Source organism: Mustelus asterias, chromosome 1 (genome assembly GCF_964213995.1).
Source record: "Mustelus asterias chromosome 1, sMusAst1.hap1.1, whole genome shotgun sequence".
In the NCBI taxonomy this organism is placed as follows: Eukaryota; Metazoa; Chordata; class Chondrichthyes; order Carcharhiniformes; family Triakidae; genus Mustelus; species Mustelus asterias.
Window position 1 is genome coordinate 82,438,759 of NC_135801.1, and position 25,458 is coordinate 82,464,216.

A 25,458-nucleotide genomic window follows, 5' to 3' on the forward strand; every position below is an offset into this window, starting at 1 on the left:
ACAATTATCAGTCAGTTGAAAGGAGTTAAATAGTTGTAACCAAATTTGAGAATTACAATTCTTTTTCAAAAGGAAAATAATTTAACAGTCATTCATATAAAATCAGAAATAACATTAAAGTTTTATTCTTTCATCATTGATTTTGTGAAAATTAAAACATTGAAAATGTAAACTCCTAATGAAACAGATAACTCTTATAATGTAGCAACTAACATTTGTACAGCACCTTCAACAACAATAACTTTTGGTGGCACGGTGATTAGCACTGCTGCCTCACAGCGCCAGGGACTCGGGTTCAATTCCAGCTTTGGGTGACTGTGTAGAGTTTGCAGATTCTCCCCGTGTCTGCATGGGTTTCCTCCGGGTGCTCTGGTTTTCTCCCACAGTCCAAAGATGTGCAGGTTAGGTGGAATAGCCATGGTAAATGTGCAGGGTTATAAGTATAGGTGGGTGGATGGAATGCTCTCTCAAAGTCAATGCAGACTCGATGGGCTGGATGGGCTCCTTCTGAATTGTAGGGATTCAGTCATTCTATATATTTACAAAGCGCCTTCAACATGATAAAATGTCTGAAGGTACTTGACAGAACTTTTACAAAGCGAACCATGTGAGGAGATATTTGGATAGATGACCAGACCAGTTCAAGGAGCTAGGAGTGTCTCAAAAGGACAGTGAGGTAGGAAGGCAGAAAGGTTTAGAGAGGAAATTTCAGAGATTATTGCATGAAGGCAATAAGACAGAAGGCAAGGTAGCCAAATGATGGACCAATTAAAATTGGGGCTCTCAAGAGGCCAGTATTAGAAGGAAGCAGATATCTCAGAGGACTGTGGGTCAGAGGAAATTACAGAGATAGTGAGGGGGCGAGCTCATGAAGATATTTGAAAAAAAGATAACTGTAATAATTGAGGCCTCATTTAACCACAAGTCAGTGTTGACCAGGGTCATAGGCGAACTGGGCTAAAGTGTAAGTTAGGATATGAACAGCAGAGATTTGGATGACATCAAGATTATGGAGGGAGAGACATGGGAGGCCTGCCAAGTGTGCGTTGGAATAGGCAGATCTAGAGGGGTTCAGCAGCAGATGAGCTGAACAGGAATCTGTTGCAGTCACCAGGTTTGGTTCAGTCTGAGTGAACAACTGGAAAAATGGATAGAGTGAAAGGCCAAGAAAACTGTTTTGCCAGTTATACATAAGATGCTTCCCGAAGATCATAAAGTTCTGGCTCATCTGTGGCCTGATGTCAGATAGACAGTTGGAAAAGGTTTAAACATGGAAAGCTAGAGTTGAGTATCATAATACATGTGGAAGCTAACCTTGTGCTTCCAGGTAACATTTCCAAACCAGGACAAATAAATAAGGAATGCAAAGGCATTAAGTATAAAACCTTTGAATACTCTGGATATGACCGGGCACAGATGACAACAGAAACAATTCCAAAGATTGAAAGCAGTCACACTGATCACGCTGGGGGCACAGTGCTGACTATAGTCCCAGGAGGGAAGTGTCCCAGTACCACCCCCACCGCTAACCATGTCCAGAGAACATTTCCTCGAATAAATCTGTTGTTCTTACTTTGAATGTGTGTGCACAGACCACGTTCTTTTATTTTTGTTAAAACCCACAACCCCTAACAGAGCTAGGACATTACAGAAAGAAATGTAAGCCAAGATTTCCTTAAATTCATTCCAGAAAACATTTTAGTACAAAAGCATAGGAGTAAGATATAAACACAGGGGGCTAAGGTCGTACAACTTCCTTCCCAGTCCTCAGGCTGAGGAGTGTAGAAAATTGCAATTCTGAAATGCTGGAATGGAAGTTTGAGATGTGGTTAAAGAGCCTGAAACTGGTGCGTGATCATCAAAAATCACTGTTCGAATGTTCAATTTGTTATCTCTGCACACATTGGTAAAAATAAAGTATCACTAAACCCAAATCATTATTCAAAGTGTATGTTCAGGAGTAACACTGAACCAACTGTGCAAAATGGAAAGTGAACGGGTTAATTTTTTTTCTGAACTTCTGATTAACAACTGTTTACTAGTTTTCACTTTTAAACCATTTATGGATTGTGTGGCAAACACACTGGGCAAAATTTGAACCTAAAAAATGGTAGATCTGGATTGGGTGGGAGTGAGGTTAAGTTCTGTGAAATCTGTCTATGGACACAAAACCCACCCATCTCCATTAAATTGAACACACTTCCTCCCAAGCAACCATCCCTCTGGTCAAACTCCTCCTTCCAATCATCTTCCTTGCCCCCTCACAAATACCCCCATCCATTGATCCCCTTCTTTCCACCACATTGACCCCTTCAATCGACCACCCTCACCTTCCTCCCCATCCCTTAATGACCACATCCTCACCAGCACAGCTTACCTGCCCCAGCCTTCACTGATTAGCTCCCTGCCCAAGAAGGAAGCCACGTTTTTGCCACATTTTTGCTCCACATAGGGTGAAGGAATCCGGAATTGCAGGCTCCCCATGACTTTCTGACTCACCTGTTCCCTACAGCCCAGGTAAGTAAAACTCCCCCCCATTGTCCTCCTGTTTTTTTCAATGCTTCACCTTCGGTTCATTTAACACTTTTACTTCACAAACATTTTACAGTCAACTACCTTCATAGCTTCCCTCCAGTGCAGAAGGAGGCCATTCAGCCCAAGGAGTCTGCACCGACCACAATCCCAACCAGACCCTATTCCTGTAACCCCCTCCTATTTACCCTGCTAATCCCCCTGACAGTAGGGTTAATTTAGCATGGCCAATCAACCTAACCCGCATATCTTTGTAGTGTGAGGAAACCGGAGGACCTGGAGGAAACCCAGGCAGACATGGGGAGAATGTGCAAACTCCACGCAGAGTGAGCAGAGGCCAGAATTGAAGCTGGTCCCTGGTGCTGTGAGGCAGCAGTGCTAACCATTGTCCCGTGCCTTAGAACTTGACATCAATGTAATAACTAACATCTGTCAACACTCATTAGAAAGGAAGTGGGAGATGAATAATTGGAATCAAGATGTTGCAAATAAATAAATCTGGCTTGCTTTAATGGTCAGACGTAAACATTTAACGATTGTTTATCCTGGTAGTTAAATGTGCAGCATTTTTGGCCTTTTCCTTTGGATTTCCAGATTTATACTTTGGTAAGTGAGGAAAGCCACCAGAAAACCTTTTGCAACTGTCCTGAATTGATGAGCTTATGAAAGAAATCTCACTGTGAGGTTCTGCTTTACATTATCAACTGCCGGGGAGCCTTTGTGAGTTGACCCAAATTGCCCTCCAATATGTGTTAGATTACACAACAATAAGGACAACAGCTTGTAATTATATAGCACCTTTAACTAAGGAAAATGTTTCAAGATGTTTCAAACGAGTTTTAACAAATAAAATTGGACACTGAGCCCCACAAGGCGATATCAGGTCAATGACCAAAAGCTTGATCAACGTGGTAGATTTTAAGAAAGATTTGAAGAAAAGTGAAGTGGAGAAGCAGAAAAGTTTAAGCAGGAAATTTCAGAGCTCAGAGCCTCGGCAGCTGATGGCATGTGGTGGAGCACAGGTACTTTGGAGGGCTGTTGTGCTAGGGTACAAAGATAGATAGGGTACAGGGCTATAGAAGGATTTGCAAACTAGTTTGAGATTTTGCTTTATAACTGAGACGTGGCTGAACTGAGAGCCAGTGTCAATCAGCGAGCACAAGGGTGAGGGGTGAATGCGACTTGGTATAAATTTTGGATGACCTCAAATGTTCTGATGGGTAGAATTTGAGAACATTGGTCAACTCAGAAGGTTTTTGCTACCTTCAGAAGTTTCCATGCAAAACTGTGGTACGCAGGTATCAAATCACATTGTACATGGTAACTGGAGGGATCTTTTAAATTTGTCATGGAGCGTCACTCCACACAAAGCAATTACCCTAACTATGCTAAACAATTTCTTTAAATTTAACCACCCAAGAATGTGAAACTTAAAAGATTATAAAGACAATATAATGGTCCACAGAGTGACTGGACATTATTTGACATCCTGATAAGCTGAGATCCTGATTTCTTACTTTGTTTAAAAATAATGTTACATGGAAATTGACATATCTTCACTTGGTAAAGACATTTCTGGGTTGTAGAAACTAACACGAGAAGTCTAATATTTTATACTAGTGTATTGTTAGACTTCATCTTGTTGGCACATTTGGGTAATTAATAAGGCGTAATTTGTCAAATTATACAACAGTGATAAAAAGTCCTCATTTATATGTATTACTGGATGATTCGTGAATTTTAGAATTTCATGTTAAGAAAGTTTTAAAACTGGCATCTCTTTATGTGCCAAATACTGTGATAGCTTTAAGAACAGGTTAAATGAACTGGAATTATAGAGGCAAGGCACATCTGCACACTTGGGCTCTAGCAAGTCTAGCTTAGCAGTAAACAGTAGCTAAAGCTACAATGCTGATTGGCCAGGAACCAGGAAAATACAGAGCCTGAAGTCAAAAGATACACGTTATAGTTTAGCAGATAGAAGGGAAGGCAAGGGTGCTGAATGGCCAGAAGAATGGTCTAAACTCTTCAAGGATTAAATGTTTCGATGATCCCAGGTTAAGAAATACAGTTAGATTGTTGTGGGCAAGCTTGGAACACTCTTCCCATTTGTCGGGAGTTGCAAATATTGGGTTCGAAGTAGCTGTGTTGATACAAATGCACATACTTGGGCTAAATCCCCCCCATAGATCTACACATATCTATAGCACCCTCTTCCCAGTACTGCCAAGGTACTGCCCAGGCATAATCCTCTACCCCCTGGAGACTATAACTACCTGCACACCCCCAGTGAGTTCTCTTCATCAGGTACCCATTTGGAAAAAACTGTTGTAAACCTACCGACGGGGGAGTGGGGGTAGAGTCCAAACTAGAGCGCGGGGGGGGGGGTGGCGGCGGGAGAAGATAGTTGTGCGGGGAAGTTCACAAATTATACTAAAATGTATAATGGGGTTTCCAACCTTTCATGGTGGGAACGCCTTGACATCATTGAAGGGGAATGGGGACAATTGGAACAGGAAATTCTGATGGTGTTAAAGTGCTTGGGGATTCCCGTTGGACTTTCCATCCAAAACAGAGGCAGAAAAATCACAGCCCCTATCTCAGGCAACTACACTCTACATTATTTAAGGGCACATCAATAGTTTTAGTCCAGATCTAGTATTTCCTATTACTATGTTCTTTAGTCTTATACTATCATTCATTGTCAATTAATCTTTCCTGACTTATCATGGATCTCGCCTTTCGCTTTTTTCTTCAACAGCAAGATGGAATGCACTCCATACTATAGCTCCAATTGTAATCCTAGCTATAAATCGTCAGAATTCATATTTGACCCTGAATAGCTATTGCAAGCCATTACTTAACTGGTGTGAAGAGTAGCCTGTTAATGAAGAACCAGAGTTATCCTCAATGTATTCTTTTCCTACAATGTGGATGCTCTATAATTCAACGAATACTTATATTTCCAAGGTTTGTGCTTAACTTTTTGAAACCCAACAGTGAGGAGCTCTTCTGTTCCTGGCCAAAGTGTCACATTTACAGGCATTATAGATGATGAGTACATGTTAACAGTCAAGAAGTCAAATTCAATGTCATACTGGATATGTGGACAGGCATTACCCACTGCCAGAACAATGCCTGAAGTGTACTGTCTTTTGATGAGATACAGGCAAGACTCATGAATTGAGCTGAAGTTAGTTTCAGTCCAAGAGACTGACGAGGTCAAAACATTCTTCCAATATGAAGTTGACGCTTCATGACCATTTTCTAAATCACAGATGCATAACCTTAAATCAACGTCACTATCAGCACAAACTTCATAAGGACTGTATGGGGTCAATCGGTCAAAGCCTAGTAAAGTCATTGCAGCATCCACCTGATATCGGAAGTCTATGACCACTAAATACTTTTCTTCATAGTGACCTGTGCTTTCTGAAGCCTTTACAGAGAGATCAAGTTTTACAATGGTCTCATTTTTGTGTTCTTCATGAATTTTCACATTGTCAAACCTAACACCAATTAATCTTTGGCAGGCCTTATAGCCTTTGTGAGAGTTTTTGTAAGCTCTCTGTTGAAGGATTTCATGGTTCATCTGACCAAGTGCAAATTCAGCATACAATGCAAAACTAGAATCACTTTGTGCTGGCTTTTCAAAGCCTTGGCATATGCAAAGGCTGGGGGGTATCCGGGGAATGCTATTGCAGGTCCTACCTGGGGAAACTGGGCTCAGTAACCCATCTGTATTCATTCCATATTTCAAGCCTTTCCCTTCTTTAGCCCCATCAGATGGCAATAGACCTTGTATGGTATGATGAACATCGAGAAGGCTGATCAGTCTGTGCTGGTTTGTGCGCAAAGATTGCATCTTCTCTTCACCCAGTATAACGGCTGCCGTGTCTGGGACAATCATGAATAGTGCGGTGTGGAACACCTCAACCTGAGATTCTGTGGTCATTGAAACAAACTGCCCGTAATTATTGCCATGATCTGAAAGAATGAAGGTCACAGTGTTTGGTTGATCAGATAAGAAAGATACATGTTTGGCTAGATCTTCATCCACTTGCTTTAACCTGAGGCCTGTATCTTCATGATTAGTGTCCAACATGAGAAAACTGAAGAGAGGCTTTTGTAGAAAAGAGAAACGTGTGATAAAGTATTCAATGTACTGCAGGAGGTAGGTATGTTGATGCATGCCATTGTAACACACAGCAGCAGGCCCATGGAACATATCCTTCACCCCATTTTCTTGAAGAATATCACAACTAGAATATGAAACATCCACCCTATCAATTCCGCTTCTTTTGACTGCTTCCAAGAACAACTTTACTCTTTCTGAAAATGGGGCCTTTTTGTTAAGTGCTCTCAGCTCCTTCACCAAACCCCATTCCCACTTCCAACACATGTCCTCCAAATATAAAACCTCATATCCAAATTCTTTAAAACGTCCACATGTCTTGTTGAAATCCACAGCCTTTGGTGGTAGGGCAAATGAACTAAATGATTTAAGTGGACTGAACGGCTCACCACCAAACAGAGCTTGGAGAGACTCAAATGTTCTGCTCTTTATACCTTGAACCAACTCAAAGTCAAATACGTGTCCTGTTTTAAACACGTTAGTGTTCAGATTTATGAATGTATCAATAGTTTTTGGCAAAACTCGATAAAAATGGTGCCTGGACACAGAATCTAAAAGTAAAATATTCACATTCAGTGCCTGCTCCTTTGCTGGTTTGTTTGGAGAATTACCATCTGCTCGCAACATTGGAGGCAGAATAAGAAGCTGCGATATCTTTCTTCCATCGTGGCTAAGGCAGCGTATAAAGCAGTAACCATGGTGATAGGTCCTCCAATCTGTTAGTAGTTCTTGATTAATAAACGCCATGGCTTCCTCTGTGGATTTAAACTTCTTCCACTGATTAACACCCACGTCTTCATTGTATAATCCAACCACTACAGAGGATAACTCACTGCATACATCATGGCGACAGGTCATATGAGGTTCCTCTGGATTGTAGTTCTTACAGAAAGCAAAAAAAAAAAATCAGATGCAAGAATTAGAATTACTATTACAAAAACTTTAATGTGAGAGCCCCCAAATTATGGTATTTAAAATTAGCCACTTTTCCCATTCCTTAACATTACCCATTAGGGGAACCAGAAACTCAGCTAATATTCTGGGGACCCGGGTTCGAATCCCACCATGGCAGATGGTGGAATTTGAATTCAATAAAAAAAATCTGGAATTAAGAATCTACTGATGGCAATAGTTTCAGATTGTCAGAAAAACCCATCTGGTTCACTAATGTCCTTTAGGGAAGGAAATTTTTTTTTCCAAGATGACGCCAGAGCAAGGCGACCTCTTGCAAGCTGCATCCAGCATACCTTCTAATTTTATCTTTTACTCTCATTCTATGCTTCTAAAACTTCATTCTAACTCTTTTAAACTCTCTCTATGACTATAACACTACATTCTGCACTCTCTCATTTCCTTCTCTATGAACAGTATGTTTTGTCTGTATAGCGTGCAAGAAACAATACTTTTCACTGTATGTTAATACATACATCAATAAATCAAATCAAAATCAAAAAAGAAATCTGCCGTCCTTACCTGGTCTGGCTTAATTGTGACTCCAGAGCCACAGCAATGTGATTGATTGACTCTCAAGCCCAAGGCAACTAGGGATGGGCAATAATTGCTGGCCAGCCAGCGATACCCATGTCCTACGAATGAATGAAAAAAAACCCATTGATGTAAGTTTTTCTTTTACTCATTCATGGGATATGGGCATCATTGGCCAGGCCAGCATTTATTGCCCATTCCCAATTGCCCTTAAGAAGGTGATGGGGCGCTGCTTTCTTGAACCACTGCAGTCTATGTGGTATAGGTATACCACAGTGCTGTTAGGGAAGGAGTTCCAGGATTTTGACCCAGCGACAGTGAAGGAACGGTGATGTGCCTCCAAGTCAGGATAGTGAGCAGTTTGGAAGGGAACTTTCAAGTGGTGGTGGTCCCATGCAACTACTGCCCTTCCGCATGGTAGATATATACAGGAAAATCTGTGTTTTCCAACATGTTCCGGGAATGGAAGATGCCAGTTAATTAACTATGCCAATTAATTAAGATGCAAGGTGAGTTTTCTTCTTCAATCAGAAATCTCCAGGTGGGTGCTGAGGTTGAGAGAGATGCAGGAGCAAACAAATTGAGTGAACAGCACCGAGGGGAGAGGGTCGGCGCGGCGGGGCCCAGGGGAGAGGGCGCGGCGGGGCCCAGGGGAGAGGGCGCGGCGGGGCCCAGGGGAGAGGGCGCAGGGCCAAGGATGCAGGGCCAAGGGAAGCTCCTTCTCTGTTTTAGTATTTTCAATCTTTCTTGTCCTGAACTCCAGCTTTTCAAATTGGTTTTCCAACTAAAAGGAATTCTACACAAACTTGACAATTCAATTCATTCGTCCTACTGCACAAATAGTCTTTTTAAACATTTCTTGTGGGTGCACCGATAGGGTTTTGGAATGTTTGATTAAAAATATGTACCTTAATCTCACAAATCACATTCGACAGCTGATATGAACAGTTAGCAGCTCTTTTGTCAGCAAACAATTCTTTCATGATCCGGCAAGAACCTGGAACAAAATCTACTCGGCGACATGCTACGTCCTCCTGGGGTCTCTCTTTTTCTGACTGCAACCTAAAAACCGGGCAGGCGTCATCATACTGGACAGTTTTCAACCTGGTTCTGACACTGCTGAGGTTTGATTTGTACTGTAACAAATTCAAAATACCACAAGTTAAATCCAATTATGAAAGACAAGAAGGGCCAAAAGGCCTGTTTCTGAGCTGTAATTTTCTACGGTTCTATAACATTTAAGAAAAACTTGGACGGGTTCATGGATGAGAGGGGTGTGGAGGGATATGGTCCAAGTGCAGGTCAGTGGGACTAGGCATAAAATGGTTCGGCACAGACAAGAAGAGTCAAAAGGCCTGTTTCTGAGCTGTAATTTTCTATGGTTCTATTGAATGTTAATATTTTAGTATCATTTTCTTACACAACTCCTCCTCCCACCTTTCTGACAGTCAGGGGGAGTAAACAATGTGACTGATAGGTTTTGAAGAAAACATACCTGTGAAACAGACAAGCATGCTCATTCCGGTTCTCCTTCCTAATCAGAAAACACAATCAAGACTACACACCCACTGACTCAGAGCACACTGAGTAAATACCAATAAAGATTCAGATTTCGGGACTTCCAGTGTTCTTGTGTAGGTATTTCCAAACAACCCTTTGCTGATCGCCACCTTGTTGCGAGGGAGAGGTTTGTGCATGCACTGATCCCTTGAGCAATGCCTTCATGAGCTCCTTGCTCTGTGTAGGGCCACCTATGGAAGGTCATTGGGATGGTACAATCCAAAAACGTCCTCAACATCACACAGGTAAAAGACTCATCAGCTGTAAAAGTGGAAGGTGGCTGCAGCGGCTGTGTGGTTCCAATGTTCAATAAGGCAGCTCACCACCACCTTCTGAAGGGCAATTAGTGATGGGCAATAGATGCTGGCCTAGTCAGCAATACCCACCATCCCATGAATGAAAATAAAAAATAAAGTCAGCTGCACTGGTCTCCTGAGCCCAGACCACTGGATTCGAGCAGCATCATCTCCAGGGCTGATTTGGAGAAAACAACATGTGAAATGAGGATGTAATCAGTAGAGTTGATCAGGAGAACCGGTGGATGTGGTTTATTTAGACTTTCAGAAAGCTTGCAACAAGGCCTCACACAGATTACTACGTAAAGTTCAAGCACATGGGATTGTGAGTAGTATCTTGAGATGCAGACAGGAAGCAAAGAGTTGGAATAAATGGGTCTTTTTCCGACTGGCAGGTGACTAGTGAGGTACCGGAGGGATCTGTGCTAGGACACCAAATGTTCACATGATATATTAATGATTTGGAAGAGGGAACAAAATATATCATCTCCATATCTGCAGATGATACAAAGTTGGGGTGGGAGGGTGAGCTGTGAGGAGGATGCAGAGATGCTTCAGCGTGATTTGGACACGCTGAATGAGAGGGCATATGCATGGCAGGTGCAGTATAACATGGATAAATGTGAGGTTATCCACTTTGGTAGCAAAAATAGGAAAGCAAATTATTATTTGAATGGGTGTAAATTGAGCGAAGCAGATATTGAAACCTTGGTGTCCTCGTGCATCAGTCACTGAACGTAAGCACGTAGATACAACAGGCAATAAAGAAGGCAAATGGTATATTGGCCTTCATAGCGAAAGGATTTAACTTTCAAATTTCCAAAAGGGTTTATTTACATAACCCTAGTTTTAGGTTACTTCCTAAAGTATATTTTCAAAAACATTGCACTTTTTTTATAATCCCAGTTGATGTTATTTGCTGCATTGGAAGATCCCAGAATGGAACCCTGGCTCAAAAGACAGTAACTTTTACTTTTTATTTTAGAAACCATGGAGAAACAGTGTCCCAACCGCTAACTGGTTTTAACAACAAGAAAAAAATATTTACTGAACATGAAAGATTTGAGGTGTTTGTTGGACGATAATCTGCTCATCCAATGAGACATCTCAGTGCAAGAAATTTAATCTATTTCACATTCTTTTTATACCGATTATTAAGTATATTACATTCAGATGAGAAACTCCCTTTAATTGCTCCAACGTACCTCAGTTGACAATACCAATCCAAATCATCTGCAAAATAGTTCATGAAACCAGCAGAGGGAAAAAAAATCATCCTACCCAGTTTGAGCTTCCTCTGAGCTACCCAGATATTGTGCTCCCTCTGCTGCATTTTAAGTGCATTACCATCAGCAACCTTGTACACGAATCAACTGACACTTAGTAGCACTCTCCATCTTCAGATAGTTTCAATCTCTTCAGAGCACTTCATAGGCACAGGCAGCTCCAATATCTTCACAGTTGGTGAATAGCAAGTAATCACCAAGCAGAAAAAGCACAGATGAAGAGCATGCTAAAGATATTTTTAAGTGCACGGAGAGATACAGCATGAGAGGTCAGCACCCTGTAGGGAGAGAATACTGCACATTACAGACAGTCATGATGTGGAGATGCCGGCGTTGGACTGGGGTGAACACAGTAAGAGGTCTCACAACACCAGGTTAAAGTCCAACAGGTTTATTTGGTAGCAAATACCATAAGCTTTCGGAGCGCTGCTCCTTTGTCAGATGGAGTGGAAATGTGCTCTCAAACAGTGCCTGTTTGAGAGCACATTTCCACTCCATCTGACGAAGGAGCAACACTCCGAAAGCTTATGGTATTTGCTACCAAATAAACCTGTTGGACTTTAACCTGGTGTTGTGAGACTTATTACAGACAGTAACAGGTTGTGGTAACACACATATGCACACACACTCACACATGTGAAAAGATGACCACAAAAAGGTAGCATGTATTTAGGTCTTAAAAGTCCAAAACTTCACCATCACACTTGCTTCTCTCGAGGTAAAGGTTTGAAATATTGCAGGCCCGAGATTCTTTTTTGGTCCACTGAAGAAAACTAAGTTGGGATGTTTATAATGATGGATTCACAAGGGTTCACTGCTTGCAGTAGCAGGTTTCACTTGCTTCACTCCACCTGGGGTGCAGTGGAATTTCTGCAGCATGGTAACTGGATTGACTATTCAAATAGTTTGATAAAAGGCCAGCCCAAATTCTCTGCCACCTGATGGATTTCAGGCATGTCCTGTTCCTTTGCTGGTCTTAACCTTTTCTCTTTCTGTTTGCTCGAAAAATGTATCTTAAATGTCCCTAATCAGAAATCTGGTTTCTGTCATGTGAACATAGTACCTGGTTTTTACCACTCTCACAGATGGTCTCTGATACAATAGTGTTTGAGTTTCGCACATTCACGTATCCTTGTGATAGAACAGAGATTCTTCAACCAATTCTATGGAATTCCTTTCCAAAGCTGAGAAGTCTGCAAGTCTATTGGTGAACTAGTTCCTGTATTATTGGATATTAAGAAGTCTCACAACACCAGGTTAAAGTCCAACAGGTTTATTTGGTAGCAAATACCATAAGCTTTCGGAGCACTGCTCCTTCGTCAGATGGAGTGGATATCTGCTCTCCATCTGACGAAGGAGCAGTGCTCCGAAAGCTTATGGTATTTGCTACCAAATAAACCTGTTGGACTTTAACCTGGTGTTGTGAGACTTCTTACTGTGCTTACCCCAGTCCAACGCCGGCATCTCCACATCATTATTGGATATTGGCAGCCAGTAATCCATAGGAAAGATTTGCTGCATTTTAAATAATTGTCCAGACAAGCAGGCGGGCTTCCAATACCTTGTGTAATTCCATGTATAGTGACAGAGAAGGAAAGTGCAGCTGATGTCCCAACTCTATTTTCATTTAAGATATAATTTTTATTTTGAATAAATCCATGAGTCTATATAGCATGAGTGTTCCAAGCTCATTACTCCTGCTCTTCTCACGATTACTGGTTTCCAGTGTCATCGAAAGGCATCTAATTTTCTCATCCTCACCTGCAAATCACTTCATGGAATTTGCTCCTCATCTTACCCCCCACCCCCAATTCTCATTTTTGTCCCCCTTTGTGCACCTGCTGGTTCTCAAATGCTGATCTACATCTCTCATTCTAGAAATACTCTGAATATTCGTATTAAGAGTTATGGAAGATGAAAATTTGCAAAGAATGGAAGGTGGTACAAACATGGATTAGGGTTTTGACAACAGAGGAGCTGGAGGTGGAGGCAGAGTAGACCTTGCTAAGGTGGAAGGAAGAGGTTTTAAGACAGATCAGATATGGGAAAGGAAATTAAGTTTAATGTTTAACAAGGGCCAGGGCTCAACGTAAGGTGCTAGCTGAGAGAGGCTGTTGGAGGGGGTAGTCAGTGGTATAGGAGTGTGTATGGGAGAGTACGGTTTCAGCTTTGTTAACATTAAGTTGGAATAGATTTCATCTCATCTAGCTCAGGTCCAAAGAGGCGGTTACAATATCCGCACTTGATTCATGGAGACATTGCAAGGCACAGCATATGAATGGAGACTCCATACTTCCAGACTACAATGGCATATAAAAAGAGTGAAGCCAAGCCTGGAAACAGGACCTACCTTGCAGACCACAAGAAGAAAACCTTTTCAGTGCAATTGGTAGGAGAGAAAGCAGGAGAGAGCAGTGCCACAGAGGTGGACGACAAAGGATAAACATTTGAAGAAAACTGAGTGAGCCACATATGACTTTGATGAACACACACAGGATTTAGAATATTAGTTTAAGCCAAGCAAGGTAAATCAGTGAAGTAGGGCAGTGGAGCATGTCCATTGTTTTTGTATTATTATGTACAATATGGACAGCTGAACTCTGAATTAATCTGAAGGTTCACTCCTGTAAAATTAAGCAGCTTACCTTTGATATCAAAGCTTATCAAATGAAATACGGCAGGAAAAATACTTACACTTTTAGTGCCTTATCACATCTCTCCCAAAGTGTTTGACAGTAGCTACTTTGAAGTGATATAGATAAGCATATTAAAGTTATCTAGTAATGAAATTCATTACTATATAACCCAGGAATAATGCAATTCCTAAGCCAAGCAGCTCTAATACTTACAATGGCCCTGTTGTTCTTGTGTGCATGACCTGGTACGGTTGGAGTGGACATCTCATTTAAAAGAAACTGTAAGCAAGCCTGCATGAGAGATCAAGGTTATATATAAATCAAGAGAAACAATACAGATAAACCATCATTTTACTACATTCACTCTACTAAGCATATTAAAGGTGGAACGGCATATACTCAGGATCTACTACAAGATAAGAATCTCATTGTGGGCGGCACAGTGGTTAGCACTGCTGCCTCACAGCACCTGGAATCCAGGTTCAATTCCCAGCTTGGGTCACTATCCATGCGGAGTCTGCACGGGTTTCCACCAGGTGATCCGGTTTCCTCCCACAATCCGAAAGATACGCTGGTTAGGTGCATTGGCCATGCTAAATTCTCCCTCAGTGTACCTGAACACGCACCGGAGTGTGACAATTAGGGGATTTTCACAGTAACTTCATTGCACTGTAAGCCTAGTTGTGACACTAATAAATAAACCTAAATGAGTTTTTTTTTAGTTTATGAACCTACTTCATGTGAGGGGAGCTAAAGACCACTGTACTCTCAAATGAAACTGCTGTAGCAATAATTTCCACATATACCTACCCACTTATATTAAAAATCTGACATCTATGTGCACTATAGGAGTACCTATACCACAGGGACTGCAGCCGTTCAAGAAGGCAGCTCACCCTCACCTTCTAAAAGGCAATGAGGGATGGTCAATAAACGCTGACCTAGCCAGCAATACCCACATTCCATTAATTCACTTTGACAGATTTCATTTTTGTGTCACTTGGTATACTGATATCATATTTTTTACACATTTTTTCTATTTTACATTACCATGGACATGGTTATACTGAGCTCTGAAAATGTAAACATGTCTTACTTGTAACTGCCATCTTGCACCTCCCACCATTTCTCCCCTCTCTTAAAGTAAATGTACAACTATAAATATTTGGAATAGTCAATCAGGTGAAGCAACTGAGGCAAAAAACACAAACAAAAGAAAGACATACATTTATAGACCACCTTTCACGGCCTCAAGAAATCTCAAAGCATTTTACAGCCAAAAGTATAGCCAAAGTGGTATCACAGAAGTGCAGCAGCCAATTTGCGTACATCAAAGGTCTCACAAACAATGAGGAAAGGAGCAAAATTTCCCTGTTTTTATTTGATTTCCTACAATGGGATCTTTTATATACATCCGAGAGGGAAGACAAAGTCTTGGCTTACCGTCTCATTGAAAGACGGCACCTCTAACAGTGCATCACTCCCATAGTACTGCACATCAGTTTAGACAGAGTGCTCACGACTCTGAGGTGGGATTTGAACCCATTCAGAGGGGAAGGTGCTACCAAAGGGCACAACAAAGACCTTGTACGAACACTAAAATCTAAAAGAGGAAGGATAAACAGGGCTCAAATACCTTCAAGCAGAGTTTAGACGAAATGGAGCTCTTCTCTTTAGAACAAAAGAGAAGGAGCTCCAAGAGAATCGTTCAAAAATAAGAGTTTTAATAATTAGGAATAAACTAAAATTTGTATTTATACAGCATATTTTAATGTTTAAAAAAATCCTGACATCTTTCTCTGTGGCACAAGAAAATAAAATGGATCCTGAACTATTAGGAGATTGTCATTAAAGCTGGTTTTCACAAAAGGTCGTAAAGGAGGAGAGAGATTGAGAGGTAATGGAGTTTAAGGAGTCTAGGTAATTAGAGTAGCTAAGTGATTAAGGTTCTGGCCATCATCAATGACAAAGAGAGGAAGATGTACAAGAGGGATATACAAACGGAGAGTTTGGAAATAGTTGTACGGAGATAGATTACCAGCATATGGTGAGGCGATATAGGGAATTAAGCACAAGAATGTGAATTTAAGATTTGAAGTTTAAAACACTGGGGGCTGAGGGACAATGTAGCTTGGCAAGGACAATGACGACAGGTGAGCAAGACTTGGGACGGATAGAGTAGAGACTGTGGAGTTTTGGATGAGCTGAAAATATGGAGGTTAGAGGAGGGGAGGCTGAGCAGGGGAGCACTGTTATTTACAGATTTGATTATTGCAAAGACGTGAATGAGAGTTCAGTGGCAGATGGGCTAAGTTAGGGGCGGTAACAGGTTAAGTGCCATTAGTGTACATTTAGAAGTGTACCCAATGGATCCCAAGAAGTTGATGAGTGGGAAGAGAAGCCATACCTGAATGTGCTGTGCCTGTGATTTGAGGTAAAAGTGAAATCAAGCAAGAGCTGTACCATTGAGATAGACAACATAAGAAAAACACAGGAACAGGATGATATGATCAACCATATCAAATTATGAAGACAGGTTGAGGAGGATAAGTATAGATAATGCACCTTTGTCAAACTCGCAGACAATTCATGGTTTTGATTATGGCTGTTCAGTGTATCAGGAGTCCAAAGATGTGCGGGTTAGGTTGATTGGCCATGCTAAAAATTGCCCTTAGTGTCCTGAGATGCGTAGGTTGGAGGGATTAGTGGGTAAATGTCTAGGGATATGAGGGTAGGGCCTGGGTGGGATTGTGGTCGGTGCAGACTCGATGGGCCGAATGGCCTCTTTCTGTACTGTAGGGTTTCTATGAGTGTAAAACTGATCACAGGATTCAAAGAGAGAGTTGCAGAGACTACTTCAACTAATTTGTAAATAGAAAGCATAAATTTATGAGCAGCACGAACAAAATTTAAAGGAAAGGTTAGAAGAATTGTTTTATACGGAAAGTCGGTAGGGCATGATGGAAAAAGAATCCATTGTGCCTTTCAAAGTAGATAATGTCTTGAAAATTTTAAGGCAAAAAAGCAATGGAACAAGACACCATAAATAGCTGTTTCAGAGAGGAACAGGATAATAAGCCACATAGCCAGTTTTACTGCATACTTTCATGGTCTACAAAGATTTGAAAAGCAAGTTCAATCTCAAAAAATTACCCTTCTTGTTTTGATACATTAACCCCAGAAGAGTGATATTCCATTTGACCACACATCCAAAGGTGGAGCCCAAGTCATTCAATTCAAATACAGGTATCTTGTAACTTTTATTCACATATACGGAAGGTATTCAAAGAGGAGATAGTTTGGGTATAAACTAAACACATTTCAACGAGTGGTAAAGGAAAGGCATCCAAAGGCAGAGCTCCCTAAATGGCTAAAGATTTAGAGATTGAAAATAGGAAAAGGAAGTTTATAATAAATGTTAGATTCATAAAATAGTAGAGAACCAAAGTGAAGAGAAAAAGTAGAGGGTTGAACAGAACAATGAAATGAGGCCAAAGAAAGTGTATAAGAGTAGATTGGCAGGTAACATAAAAGAGAACCCAACAGTTGTTTATAAATAATAAGAGTAACCAAAAGAGGGGGAGACAAATCAGGGACGAAATAATCTTCATTAAAGAGGATGTTGCCAATGCCACAATAAAATAGGAGGTAGCTGAGAAATTGGATAGGATAAATGATGTAGTTAAAAAGGTTGGCAATGCTCAAAATGGAAAGGTCACTCGGTCCAAATAAAATGTATCCTAGCTGCAGAAGAAAGTAGGGCAGCAACTGAGAATGCTCTGGCCACAATCTTCCAATACTCCTTAGATATGGGAAGGGTACCAGAAGACACAAAGTGCAAATAGCATACCCCTGTGCAAAAAAGGAGAGGGTGATGACTACAACCAACTAGTCAGCTGAACAATCCAGCCCTCATGAAAGTTTCTTACACACCCTGCCACTTGGCCCACCAATCCTATCTCCCGTTCTCCACCACCCAGCTCACCATCAGCCCCCCCTTAACACTATGCCTCCTCCACCAAGCCTCACTAACAGGGCCCTCATCAGCCTCCAATTACCTGGTCCCCCATCACCCGGCTCCTGCCACACAGTTCCAAGTACAGAGACCTGTTTCCACTCACCATCAGGCATGTAGCTAGGAAACATGGTTATCTAAGGACAAGGAGAAAACAAGTTGGTTTGTGAAAAATCCACAGTATTCAAACCAGAATAGCAAACTGGCACAGCACAAAAATCCTGTTAAACCACAACTCCAAGTCCTGAACCAATTGAATCTCATCATTTTCTCAAGAAGTGGTCGGTGCAGACTCGATGGGCCGAATGGCCTCTTTCTGTACTGTAGGGTTTCTATGATTTCTATGATATGAAGCATGACTCCCCGCCTCCCCCCTCCCCTCCCACCCCCACAACTCGAGGTTTGGCCGTATCACAGTATTTTTAAGAGAGGATTTGCTTCACCAATTCTGTAAGAACCCCTCTATTTACACTTTGAGGTTACAAAGAATTACGCAGGCCATGGAAGAATAGCCATGGTCAGTTCAGGTATCAACTAAGCAAATACTTTCTGAAATTATTGTGGGGAGAGAGATCATGTTACTGGAGTAAACAATTTTTTGAAATTGTTTTAGTACAGCTAACAAGTTGCTAAAACAATAGTCTGGAAAATCTGGAAGTAGTAACAAACTCCCTTCTCAGCTCTCCCAAGATCGGCCCACTTTTTTTCAGTACAGTCCAAAGTCCAGCATAAAAGGCATGAATTTCCATCGAAAGAAACTTCAGGTGCAAAAAAAAATCATCGACTTCTGGAAAACATGGATTAAGTTTCGAAAATTAATCGTCTCCAGGAATTGCAGTTTTACATGGGGTTCAATTCCTGGAATTTCAAGATCATCATGGAGAGAAATCTCTGGAGCCACAAACACTAGCAAAGGACTCAGAACTGTGAATTCTCTCTTTTTATAGCTTGTAGCATTTAACTTTAATTTGGCTAATAAAGAAACCTGCTACTGTCTACCAGGTTGTGTGTATAGTGAAAGTTGAGCATGAATTTAACTGCCCCAAACATTTTTATATCTTTACCCTGTGCATTTTTAACTCCATAAAAACGAATCCCTTTTTGTCTTAAACTCAAGTAAGCTTGCTAGATCAGTTTCTTTGCAATCAGCACGTGAATTGTTAAGCACCAACAATTCTCACTAAACTCACAATAAACCCTGTTATGGTCTGTCCTGGAAACTAGGGAATAATTTTTACCCCTCCTCATGTGGCCATAACAATGTTTAGCCTTTCTGGCCTTGATGCAGTGGTTCCATGCTGCAGCCATTTAATTTAGCTGTCTTCCCTGGTGTAGTAGATTTCCAAGCTCTTTTCTGAAAAGATTGAGGTTTGCAGTTGGTTTCTCATTTCAGGATGGTTACTGTGCAAATCAGGCACAGCACTTCCAAGAAACAGAGAAAGAGAAGGCACACAGCTTCAAACAGCCTGTGTTCAGTACAGCATTGTCTTTTGTTCTCTGCCTCCTGGTCTGTATAGGGGGTCCATGAAGTACTTTGCTGGGTCTATATTCCAGAGAAATTCTATTGGTTCATTTATACTGCAGTTGTTGTTTCAGAACAGGTAAGTGTATTTTGCGGTCTCATCTCAGAAACATTTGCAAAGTCTCAGGATGGTGCGAGTCGACAGGGGATGGGGTCTTTCACATTCCCCAGAGGGCTGAGTGTCTGTTTTCAGCTCACTTTAAGGGATGTTAAACTGTGTGAATTGCAGTAATCTGGGTAATTATCCCATTGTTTGCAGAGAAAGTGAAATCCAAACAGAAAAAGAAAAATTTTAAATTCTATCTTCGAAAAAACTAAATTCAATCTGAGGAATGAATGCACAAGAACACAAGAAATAGAAGGAGTAGTAGGCCACCAGGTCCTTCAATCCTGCCCCACCATTCAACACGATCATGCCTGATCTAGGCTCAACTCCTTTACTGTGTCATTTCTCCATTCCCCTCTATTCCACAATCTATCAAATATTTATCACGCCCACTTTAAATATTTCTAATGATCCAGCTTCCACTACCCTTTGGAGCAGAGAATTCTAGAGATTCACCACCCTCTGTGAGAAAAGCTTTCTACGTACCTCAGTTTTAAATGATTGACTCTTTATCTTGTAGCTATGTCCCCCTGTTCAAGACTCTCCCACTACTGGAAACATCTCACCATGTACCCTGTCAAGCCCCCCTCGGGATCTTAGATGTTTGAATAAGGTCATCCCTCACTCTTCTAAACTCCAAGGAATACAGACCCAGACTATTTAGTCTCTCTTGATAGGACAAGCTTCTCATCCCAGGAATTAGCCCCGTGAATCTCCTTTGGTCTGCCTGCAATGTTACTATGTCCTTTTTTTAGGTAAGGGAGCCTGAACTGTATGCAGTATTCCAGGTGAGACACACCAACACCCTGTACAATTGCAACAAAATCTCCCTATTTAAAATTCCAACCTCTTTGTAATAAAGGCCAAAATACTGCTTGCCTTAACTACCTGTTGGACCAGCTTGTTAGCTTTTTGTGCACTAGAAAACCTAGATCCCTCTGCATTTCACCTGAAGTACAAAGTTCATTAAAGCTACATCAGAATGCTAAGTTGTCTCCAGAGAACCAGGGCACTGATTTGTCAAGCTCTACTGAACAAGGACAAAGATTAAGCTGTGATGTATGCCAACAATTTTAATGCCACAAATAAGTGTCTACTAGCAGTCAAATAACAGAAAGCACTAACCACAGCTAAAAGTAAACAGGGTGTGATCAGTCTGGTGAAATTAAATAAACTATTCTCACATTTTCATTATTGTGCTGGTTATTTTAAATAAAGAGCATAATTTTTTACAAATAGGAATATGGCACAGCTAATATCAAAGCTAACTTTGCACGTTGTGGTATTTTGAATGAGGTTAACATGAGAGTTCCAATACTTAATTTAGCATTATGATCTCAATCCTGTCACCAGCTAACAAAGCTATCCACTGTCAAATGGAAAGGCAGAGATTTGAAATAGGATATAGGAGCAGGAGTAGATCATTTGGCCCCTCGAGCTGCTCCACCAGTGAGATGATGGTTGATCTTTTTACTCAATGCCATTTTTCCACACTATCCTTTGATGCCTTTAATATCTAAAAATCTGTCAATCTCGGACCTGAATATGCTCAGTGACTGAGCCTCTGCATCCCTCTGGTATCTCGAAGTCCAAAGATTACCACCCTCTGAATGAAGAAATTCCTCATCGTCTCAGTAAATAGCCTATTCCTTACTCTTAGATAAGACCATAAGACATAGGAGCAAAATTAGACCATTCAGCCCATCGAATCTGCTCTGTCATTCAATCATGGCTGATGTGATTCTCATCCCCATTCTCCTGTCTTCTCCATGTAACCTTTGATCTCCTTGACGAAGAAGATGATGCCCCCTGGTTCCAAACTCTTAAGCCAGGGGCAACATCCTTCAACACACTCTACTTCTACATTTAACATTTCTTCCTTCTTCTTGTTATATTTAACCTTGCTAACTTGCTGCAACCGTTGTGTTCTCTCTTTGGGTTTGTCCATTGTTACGTCCTCCTCAGCACCCTCAGGAACCAGACAATTTCTGTCTCTCTGAAGAATGCCAATTTCTCCAGCTCGTTTGTGTCTTCCACACGACTGAAAATTCGATCATTCAATTGGATTGCTAAAGGATTCCCAATAATGGCTCTGAACTAATTTCTGCTTCAACAGTATGATGACTGTTGCAGTAGATGATACAGAATGTCTTACATGAGCACCATGAATCAAATCTTTGATGCGTTTCACTCTTTTGACAAGGTGTTGCATGGTAGACTGGTCAAGAATGTAATAGCCCATGGGATCCAGGGCAATTTGTCAATTTGGATCCACAATTGGCTTTGTGGCCGAGGGTGATGGTTAAAGGTTGTTTTTGTGACTGGAAGCCTGTGTCCAGTGGTGGATCAGTGGGTCCCTTGTTGTACATTAATGATCCAAACATGAAAGTAGGTGATATAATCAATAAGTTCACAGATGACACGAAGGTTGGTGGTGTGTTAAATCATGAGGAGGAAAGCATTAGGTTACACAGCAATATAGATGGTTGGTTAGCTGTGCAGAACAGTTGCAAATGGAATTTAACCCTGAAAAATTTGAGGTGATGGGGAGGACTAACAAGGCAAGGGAATAATACACAATGAACAGTTGTTCAATGAACAGCTGGGAAGTACAGAGGACCAGAGGGACCTTGGGTACATGTCCAAAGATCCCTGAAGGTAGCAGGACAGGTAGATAAGGTGGTTAGGAATGCATATGGGATACTTGCTTTTATTAGCTGAGGCACAGAATGTAAGGACAGAGGGGTTATGATGGAGCTGTATAAAATGCTCATTTGGCCACAGCTGGAGTACTGTACGCAGTTCTGGCCACCATACTATGGGAAGGATGCATTAAATTAGGAATACATCTGGATGTTGCCTGGGTTGGAGCATATCAGCTATAAAGAAAGGCTGGCTCAGCTGGGTTTGTTATCCTTAGAGCAGAGAAGGCTGATGGGGGACAAGGTAGAGGTGTGCAAAATTACGAGGGACATAGATAGGGTCGATAGGAAGGAACTTTGCCCATTAGTAGAGGGTCAATAACCAGGGGGCATAGATTTAAGGTAAGGGGTAGGAGACTTAGAGGGAATTTGAGGAAAAGCTTTTCTACTCAGAGGGTGGTGGGAGTCTGGAACTCACTCCCTGAAAGGGGATACAGACAGGAACCATCCTTACCTGGTCTGACCTACATATGACGAAGCAATGTGCTTGAAGTTTAACTCTGAAACGAGCTACTCTGTTCCAGGGTCATGAGGGATCCACAACACAAATGGGCGGTTCACGAAGGGGTTAAACAACACCTGGTCACTGCTTGGTCCGAATGACTCACGCTTATCCTTACTTTCCTGAGCTTCTCATTTCATCAACTAAACCAAGCCAACTCCGCAAAAGTGACAAAGGTCAATCAAGCATTCTTGCCACCCTGAGGCTGGCTTTTATAACACAACCCACACAGTGGGAGGTAGTTACTCACCCACCAGAGAGAGACAAGCAGAGCAGAGTAAAAGGCACCAGCTGCGCCTCCTGCCACCTCTCCTGGACATTCTGCAAACTCTTCATTCCCGGACACACTTGTTGAGGGGACGGTGCTGCTTCTGTGTGAACACACCGGCAGGGTCAGGGTCGGGCTCGGGTTGGGGCTGGGACACGGACAGGACCTCCACCCTCTCCAGGGCTCCCGGCCCCAGCAGCAAACAACACGCATGCGTCCTCAGCAAACTGGACTGTCAGGTTTGAAATTAACCAGAGAGAGAGAGAGAGAGATGTAACCAGAGAGAGAGAGCGATGGAAACAGAGAGAGAGAGAGAGATGTAACCAGAGAGAGAGAGAGAGAGATGTAACCAGAGAGAGAGAGCGATGGAAACAGAGAGAGAGAGAGCGATGCAACCAGAGAGAGAGAGAGAGAGAGATGTAAACAGAGAGAGAGAGAGAGAGGGATGTAACCAGAGAGAGAGAGAGAGAGCGATGTAAACAGAGAGAGAGAGAGAGATGTAACCAGAGAGAGAGAGAGAGAGCGATGTAAACAGAGAGAGAGAGAGAGAGAGATGTAACCAGAGAGAGAGAGAGAGATGTAACCAGAGAGAGAGAGAGAGAGAGATGTAACCAGAGAGAGAGAGAGAGAGCGATGTAAACAGAGAGAGAGAGAGAGAGAGATGTAACCAGAGAGAGAGAGAGAGAGCGATGTAACCAGGAGAGAGAGAGAGAGAGAGAGCGATGTAAACAGAGAGAGAGAGAGAGAGAGATGTAACCAGAGAGAGAGAGAGAGAGCGATGTAACCAGAGAGAGAGAGAGAGAGAGCGATGTAAACAGAGAGAGAGAGAGAGCGATGGAAACAGAGAGAGAGAGAGCGATGCAACCAGAGAGAGAGAGAGAGAGAGATGTAACCAGAGAGAGAGAGAGAGAGCGATGTAAACAGAGAGAGAGAGAGAGATGTAACCAGAGAGAGAGAGAGAGAGCGATGTAACCAGAGAGAGAGAGAGAGAGAGCGATGTAAACAGAGAGAGAGAGAGAGAGAGAGATGTAACCAGAGAGAGAGAGAGATGTAACCAGAGAGAGAGAGAGAGAGAGCGATGCAACCAGAGAGAGAGAGAGAGAGAGATGTAACCAGAGAGAGAGAGCGATGTAACCAGAGAGAGAGAGGAGAGAGCGATGTAAACAGAGAGAGAGAGAGCGATGCAACCAGAGAGAGAGAGAGAGCGATGTAACCAGAGAGAGAGAGAGAGAGCGATGTAAACAGAGAGAGAGAGAGCGATGCAACCAGAGAGAGAGAGAGAGAGCGATGTAACCAGAGAGAGAGAGAGAGCGATGTAACCAGAGAGAGAGAGAGAGCGATGTAACCAGAGAGAGAGAGAGAGCGATGTAACCAGAGAGAGAGAGAGAGCGATGTAACCAGAGAGAGAGAGAGAGCGATGTAACCAGAGAGAGAGAGAGAGAGAGCGATGTAACAGAGAGAGAGAGAGCGATGTAACCAGAGAGAGAGAGCGATGTAACCAGAGAGAGAGAGAGAGAGCGATGTAACCAGAGAGAGAGAGAGCGATGTAACCAGAGAGAGAGAGAGAGCGATGTAACCAGAGAGAGAGAGAGCGATGTAAACAGAGAGAGAGAGAGAGCGATTTAACCAGAGAGAGAGAGAGAGCGATGTAACCAGAGAGAGAGAGAGAGCGATGTAACCAGAGAGAGAGAGAGCGATGTAACCAGAGAGAGAGAGAGAGCGATGTAACCAGAGAGAGAGAGCGATGTAACCAGAGAGAGAGAGAGCGATGTAACAGAGAGAGAGAGAGAGCGATGTAACCAGAGAGAGAGAGAGAGCGATGTAACCAGGAGAGAGAGAGAGAGCGATGTAATCAGAGAGAGAGAGAGAGCGATGTAACCAGAGAGAGAGAGAGAGAGCGATGTAACCAGAGAGAGAGAGAGAGAGCGATGTAACCAGAGAGAGAGAGAGAGAGCGATGTAACCAGAGAGAGAGAGAGAGAGCGATGTAACCAGAGAGAGGGAGAGAGCGATGTAACCAGAGAGAGAGAGAGAGAGAGCGATGTAACCAGAGAGAGAGAGAGAGAGCGATGTAACCAGAGAGAGAGAGAGAGAGCGATGTAACCAGAGAGAGAGAGCGATGTAACCAGAGAGAGAGAGAGAGCGATGTAACCAGAGAGAGAGAGAGAGAGAGCGATGTAACCAGAGAGAGAGAGAGAGAGCGATGTAACCAGAGAGAGAGAGAGAGCGATGTAACCAGAGAGAGAGAGAGAGCGATGCAACCAGAGAGAGAGAGAGAGCGATGTAACCAGAGAGAGAGAGAGAGAGAGCGATGTAACCAGAGAGAGAGAGAGAGCGATGTAACCAGAGAGAGAGAGAGAGCGATGTAACCAGAGAGAGAGAGAGAGCGATGTAACCAGAGAGAGAGAGAGAGA

At 42.2% G+C, this 25,458-nt stretch overlaps 1 protein-coding gene across 3 annotated transcripts; it reads right to left on the reverse strand.

The window, feature by feature from the left end:
- Positions 1-230: 230 nt before the first annotated feature.
- LOC144494762 (uncharacterized) lies at positions 231-23,226 on the reverse strand. 3 transcript variants are annotated; one of them, XM_078214085.1, is made up of 5 exons: positions 23,032-23,218; positions 17,989-18,082; positions 14,144-14,221; positions 9,061-9,288; positions 231-7,549 (listed from the first exon to the last, which is right to left on the reverse strand). In XM_078214085.1, the coding sequence occupies exons 2-5, from the start codon at positions 18,052-18,054 to the stop codon at positions 5,456-5,458; spliced, it is 2,466 nt and encodes an 821-aa protein (XP_078070211.1). In that variant the 5' UTR covers positions 18,055-18,082; positions 23,032-23,218; the 3' UTR covers positions 231-5,455. The 3 variants fall into 3 exon arrangements, with proteins under 3 accessions (XP_078070211.1, XP_078070202.1, XP_078070192.1); XM_078214076.1 differs by having other exon boundaries at positions 23,028-23,119; XM_078214066.1 differs by lacking the exon at positions 17,989-18,082 and having other exon boundaries at positions 23,032-23,226.
- Between the last annotated feature and the right edge of the window lie 2,232 nt (positions 23,227-25,458).